The 6,008-nt window shown below is 38.6% G+C and overlaps 1 protein-coding gene across 2 annotated transcripts in view; it reads right to left on the reverse strand.

Annotated features, from left to right (window-relative positions):
- Positions 1 to 5,386, reverse strand: part of LOC309481499 (uncharacterized protein) — a 45,543-nt gene extending 40,157 nt beyond the window's left edge. Inside the window, exons 1-6 of one of the 2 annotated variants that reach the window (XM_082146450.1) lie at positions 5,152 to 5,386; positions 3,178 to 3,427; positions 2,978 to 3,092; positions 2,599 to 2,694; positions 1,606 to 1,741; positions 1,362 to 1,510 (exon numbers count right to left, since the gene is read on the reverse strand). In XM_082146450.1, coding sequence (XP_082002576.1) covers positions 1,362 to 1,510; positions 1,606 to 1,741; positions 2,599 to 2,694; positions 2,978 to 3,092; positions 3,178 to 3,427; positions 5,152 to 5,214 — 809 coding nt within the window. In that variant the 5' untranslated portion in view covers positions 5,215 to 5,386. The remainder of the gene's footprint in view (positions 1 to 1,361; positions 1,511 to 1,605; positions 1,742 to 2,598; positions 2,695 to 2,977; positions 3,093 to 3,177; positions 3,428 to 5,151) is intronic. The other variant, XM_082146451.1, reaches the window with a different exon arrangement.
- Between the last annotated feature and the right edge of the window lie 622 nt (positions 5,387 to 6,008).

The following is a 6,008-nucleotide window of genomic DNA, read 5'->3' on the forward strand; positions in this document are numbered from 1 at the left end:
ACGTACTGTATTGCAATAAATGTGAAAACACGGATGCGACAGCTTGAGCAGACTCCCAAATGTGTTCTACTACAACAACTCTTCTCTTCTCATTATGGCCTCACTCCCTTTGTTGCGCGTTCCCAGGGGTGGAGTTTTTCAATTTTAGGGTTCGTGATGTCACTAACCTGGGAGGAAGCTCGTGTAGTCCCTATCAATTGTTTCTTGTAGTCCTTAAAAAGCCATTTCTGTAAAAGTAAATATCCCCCTTTGTAACTTTGAGCGTTGTAACTTTGCAGATGTTGTTTATGCTCAAACAGCAACATTACACACTAACTAAAGTTAGAAAAGTGAAATCATAATCAACCACCCCTTTAAAGTACGAGTAGGAGTGTAAGATATGAAGAAGGTCAGATAAGTATGAAGGGGCAAGATTATTGAGTGGCTTGTAATTAAGAAGAATTTTAAAATCAATATGATAATTAACCAAGAGCCAATGCAAGTGTTGTAGTATAAGAGTAATGTGTTCAAGGAAGAGGATTTCTGCAGATAATTCAAGCAGCGGAGTTCTGTACTAGCTGGAGTTTGTAGAGAAGCTCTGAAGGCAGTCCATGAAAAAGAGCGTTACAGTAATGAATACAGGAAGTGACTAAATCGCAGTGCTCTTTACTATGACAGACAGACAAACTTTATATTAAGTATGTGGAAATATGCAGAGCAAAATACACTGTTTATATGTGCTTCAAATGAGAGACTACTGTCAAGTATGACCCCCAAACTATGAACTTGTTTAGAAACTGACTCAGGAAAGTTATCAATATTCACAGATGAACATCAGATTGGTTTTTGAGTCGACAAGAAGAATTTCCGTTTTACTGTTAAGTTAAAGAAGATTTGATGTAAACCACTCTTTAATCTCTGCTAAACCATCTAAGAGGACGGATGGAGGAAAAGAAGAGGCAGTTTATACTTATATGTTTAACATTATGTACACTTATCTAAGATGAAGACATTTAATTTCGTTATTTTATTCAACAGACTTTAAAATGTTCAAGCACAATAAGACGCGAATGAAACTCAATTTGAAGCGATTGTGAAATATATTGTTATCGTTACATAACATTACTCATATCGTAATATAAGATTTTGGTAATATTCAGTGCATGACTATGGCTGTAGTTATAGTTGTCGACTAAGGTCCTTCATTTTAAAAGTATAACAATGATTATTAGAACAGAATACATTTACTAAAGACCTTTGTAATGTCATACTTGTTATATCTCCTTATAACATATTAGAATTTATTAGAATTCCTCACCTGAAGGTCACTTTTGTACCTGTTAAATTTAGGAATGTAAAAAAAATATTCTGGAAAACACTACCTCTCTGCAGCTGGACAGATCTCCACGCTACTGTTAGTGACCCGCATTCCATAGCAGCCTGCCCAGGCCTGTCTATCTGTATCCTTCCCACCGTGAGTGAAACTGATAAACCGAACTCCAGGTCCATAATCCTTAAAGACGTGAGTTATCTGAAATAAAACAGAATAAACACAGGGACAGTTAAGCATTGACTATTAGTTTGATTACAGGGGAATAACTGCATTGTTAGTATTAATTAACTCACTTGACACCATGGATAATTGTCCCCCTGTTGAAAGAAAACTTTATAAGGCTGAAAAGTCCTGATGGGTTTCTTCTTCTCATCAAGCAACTCCACACAGATCCGATATTCACTACTACAACCAGAGAGTGGGGTATACCTGCAGATAAGACATCACAGAAATGTGGTTCTGTTCTAAAATTGTGTTTTCATATTAGAACCAGATTTAACATTGGTACTGTGTTCTTAAAATAATAGTTCACCTAAAAATGTAAATTCTGAATTCTGGATGAATTCCAAACATGTGTTCTTTCTTCTGCGGAACATAAACAAAGGTGTTTTGAAAGTTGATAAGTCGAAACAACATTAGACTCAATTAACTTTCATTGTAAGGACAAAAAAAAACAAAAAAAAAACAACAACATTATATATATATATATTTATTTATTTACATTTATTCATTTAGCTGACGCTTTTATCCAAAGCGACTTACAATTGCTATATATGTCAGAGGTCGCACGCCTCTGGAGCAACTAGGGGTTAAGTGTCTTGCTCAGGGACACATTGGTGTCTCACAGTGGATTCGAACCCGGGTCTCTCACACCAAAGGCATGTGTCTTATCCATTGCGCCACCACCACCCTATTTATAATTTTTTTTAATATCAATGTCTTTTTTTGCAGAAAGAAAGTCAATACAGGGTGAGTAAATGATGACAGAATATTACTTTTTAGGTGAACTATCTCTTTAGTGACACTTAAATTCAATTTCTGTCCTGATTACATAAAATGTATGCAGATTATTGCAATAAAAATACACAATAATCTGCCAATAACATTTAAAAAAATTACATATAAAAATCATACCACGTGGGTTCTCATACTGCCAGGCACAATTCCACAATTCAAAGTGAATGTGACCCAGATGGAAAAGTCACTCACAAGAATTAATCACATAAAATATGAAATTCACCTCCTAAGATACTGTAGCATGTAACAGGAGTTTGAGTGACACTCACCAGTCTGATATTTTGATATGAGGTTGCTGTTGATCCATGAAAGCACCAATATAACCTTCTTTCGTCAAATCAATCAGCTGTTGCTTCAAACATGACCTGAGGACAAAGTTTATCAGTGATTCATGTGTGGATTGGCTTCATGATTTATTTATTTTCATATTGTAACATTGACTTAAAGGTATAGCGGAGGATGTTTTACTTCCTGGTGGGTAGTCTAAACTATTGGTCCTCCTAATTGTCAATCATTCTGGTGAATCAATCAAACTTTTCAAAAAGTGGAGAGGGCGGGTCTTATCTAAAATTTGGAAAGATCCTCCGCTATACCTTTAAATTAAATGAGCTCAAAACGCTCTTGAAAAATCTAAAATATCAAACATACCTACGAGATGTTGAAAAACATTTTGTGACAGTGTTGTCTGGAAATAGTTTTCTATTTTCCTCTGTCACCCAGCAGCCATCTCCATTCTGTTCATTCTCCCATCCTTGAAGTCCATCTAATTAAAACATCCAAAAAAAGACATTATCTTAAGAAAAAAATCATTATAGTGACACTTATTGTACAATCTTGACTAGGCTCACCTTCTGCTCTGGGATTCTTGAGTAAGTTGCGTCGTTTCTTAGTTATAAAGTAAAACAGGCGCCAGTCCTCTGGGGGTCTGGAAGCATCACAGGGCTGGATCCCCTCTCTCCGACAGCGCTCTCTCCAGTGTGCAGCACTGTCCACCAGCTCCTTCCACTCACGACACACCAGCCGACAGACTCGCACCACCTGATGTTCAGGCAGGTTCAGTAGGATCTCCTCAACCACAGCTAGAGGAACATCTGGCTGCTGACAGAGGAAGAAAGATTACCTTTCAATTCTAACCTTACCTTCTGAGTGCTGTTGAAAGATCCAGCTGTGGGTCATGTTTGATAGTTTTCAGTTGGTCTTCAGCTACCATGTCTCAAAAACCAGCTTGACCTGCTGGTATGACCAGCTGGTAGTTGATTATTTCTGCTCCACCAGCTTAGAACTGATAGAAGCAGGTTACCATGTTCCAAAAAAAGATTTTCTAGCAGAAAAGTTAGTCCATTTCCGCATTACGCCTGGGCCAGAGCCATAGAGAGAGAGAGTTGCGACACTCCCATAGACCTCCGTTGTAAATAATGGCGGCGCTTTTAACCGCCTACTTCCGGGATATGAAGATCGGAATAGTTCCAAACACTGTCATTTGGGCGTTGGACACCATTCACTTACATTGCTGCGCGTCGAGTTGTTCCAGAGTTAAGTTGCCGAAATATCGACCTCTTTTGAATTGTCAACTGTCTATATTGTATCAGAGGCCCTTTGCGATGCTTATACTGGTCTTCATTTGTACATGCACAGCGTAATTATTTATATTTTATGTTGGTTGTTTCAACCAATTTTCAAGCACTGCCTGCTAGCTAACGTTAGTTAGCTAGCGCGACTTCGTCAGCTAAGAGTTCGGTAATGAATCGCTACCACCTTTATAGCAACTTTTATTTTATTTAATTTTTTGGGATATACTAACTTTTCATTATGTTATTATTGTCTTGAGTGAAGCGGCTTGTGAGAACAATGCTGGACCTTTAGGATTGTTATGGCCATCACCAGTCCTGTCTGTTTCATGGATCACCTGCCCCTGGTTTTTGTTTTTCTTGTTCACACACACAAGCACACATTTTTGTTGTCTGTCATTGTTTAATAAAAAATATTTTATTTGAAAACCTTCATTTGTATCAGCCATGCTTAAATTCGTTTTTAATCTGTTATAGTTTTGATAATGTGTATGGCCTTAATCTTAAAATAATATTCTTAGTCTTAACATGATCATGTTTCACGTTATGGTCCTGGGCCTGGGGGTGGCCACTTTCATCAGAAGAAGTGAGCTAGCTTCTAAGCGAATTCTGAACGGACCGCCACGGCAGACCTCTTTGCGTGATCACGAAGGTAGGCTAATGGCTGAATCAAAATTTATAAGCAAAATCACGGGAATCAATAGCCTAATACAGCCCAGTTGTGCTAAAATAAATATCATGGGACGTCCATCATCAGATGAATGATATGGAAAAGTTAAGTTAGAGCCGCTAAAGCCAGTGCTACTACCCATGCGAACATGAACACTAAGCTTTTCCCTCCAAAAATATAGCCTAAAACTTATCTCCAAATGCAAAACTGACATTAACAAAATGCAATAATGCAATAACAGCTGAAAAAGTACTTGGGTGTGTGTTTTATTTTATATTTACCGTTCAATAATGCAATCGCTGCTGTCTGTCCCATAGAAGAACATGACAGCCAGCGTACGTTTTGGAACTATTGGGGCTTACATGAACCACGTGACAGCCATAGCGGCGACATCAAAGAGTGTCGCAACTCTCTCTCTCTATGGCTCTGGCCTGGGCCAGTTCGGCAGCGCAAGAATGTCCCAGGTCTGAAAACTCTTTAAATTTGATATTGTTCAATATTTTAAGGCAGTAAGATCTTTCCTGGGAACACAAAAAGCACCGAATCCCAGTAATGGCGGTATAACATAACAAAGAACATCTTACTGAGTCTGAACTGTCTTCAAAGTCCCTCGAACAAGCAACATGATCACTCTCTGACGGATCCATCCACAGAAGTTACGTTATACAGTCGAACGATATCACAGTAAACCAACTAAAAAACAATTCGCATTAGCTAGCTAATTTCGCATTAGTTATATGTGTAGCATCGCTCTTCTAGCTGCTAATCATTGAGCAGCACTCTACTTCTGAGAAACTGCAGGGTTACTGCAGCAGCATATGGGTGGGAGTGACTGCTGATGATACGTCCGTACGTTATGTGTATTATCAGAGAATGTCTAATAGGAGGAGAATTGGCACTCTCTGCTTACTTCCGGTTTCTGGACTGGCTGCAGTAACACGTCTCTGTCCATGCGGGGGCGCTCGCAGGCGAGTGCAGAATGAATGGAGGTCTATGGCGAAAAACCCTCAAAATCCACTTTTCTCAGGATATCATTTTTTGTCTAGTAATTTGAATGTTGTATTCGAAAGGAGATGCAAAGAAATTACACATTGCTGGGTGTTAGATTTTTTAGAGTCACTTATTTGGTTTAAAAAGTCTTTTAAAATGTCAATGACGTCAGAATGCTGACGTCATTAGCAGAATGCTAGCGTGTTATGGGCAACAACAACTCAACCTGTAAGAAATCGAAAAGAAATAAGTACTCGTTCATTCAACTTTCGACCTATAACCCATGTTGAACTTGCAAAACCTACAATAAAATCTGAGATTTCTCAACGGCAATCGGGTGAAAGAGACACATTTAGCCGTCTAGCCCCATTGACTCCCATTCAGTCTGCACTCGCCCGCGATCACCTCCAGTGGAATTCTAATGGAACTGCAACCAAGATCGATACAATGG

This window comes from Leuciscus leuciscus (assembly GCF_965113295.1).
Source record: "Leuciscus leuciscus genome assembly, chromosome: 18".
NCBI lineage: Eukaryota > Metazoa > Chordata > Actinopteri > Cypriniformes > Leuciscidae > Leuciscus > Leuciscus leuciscus.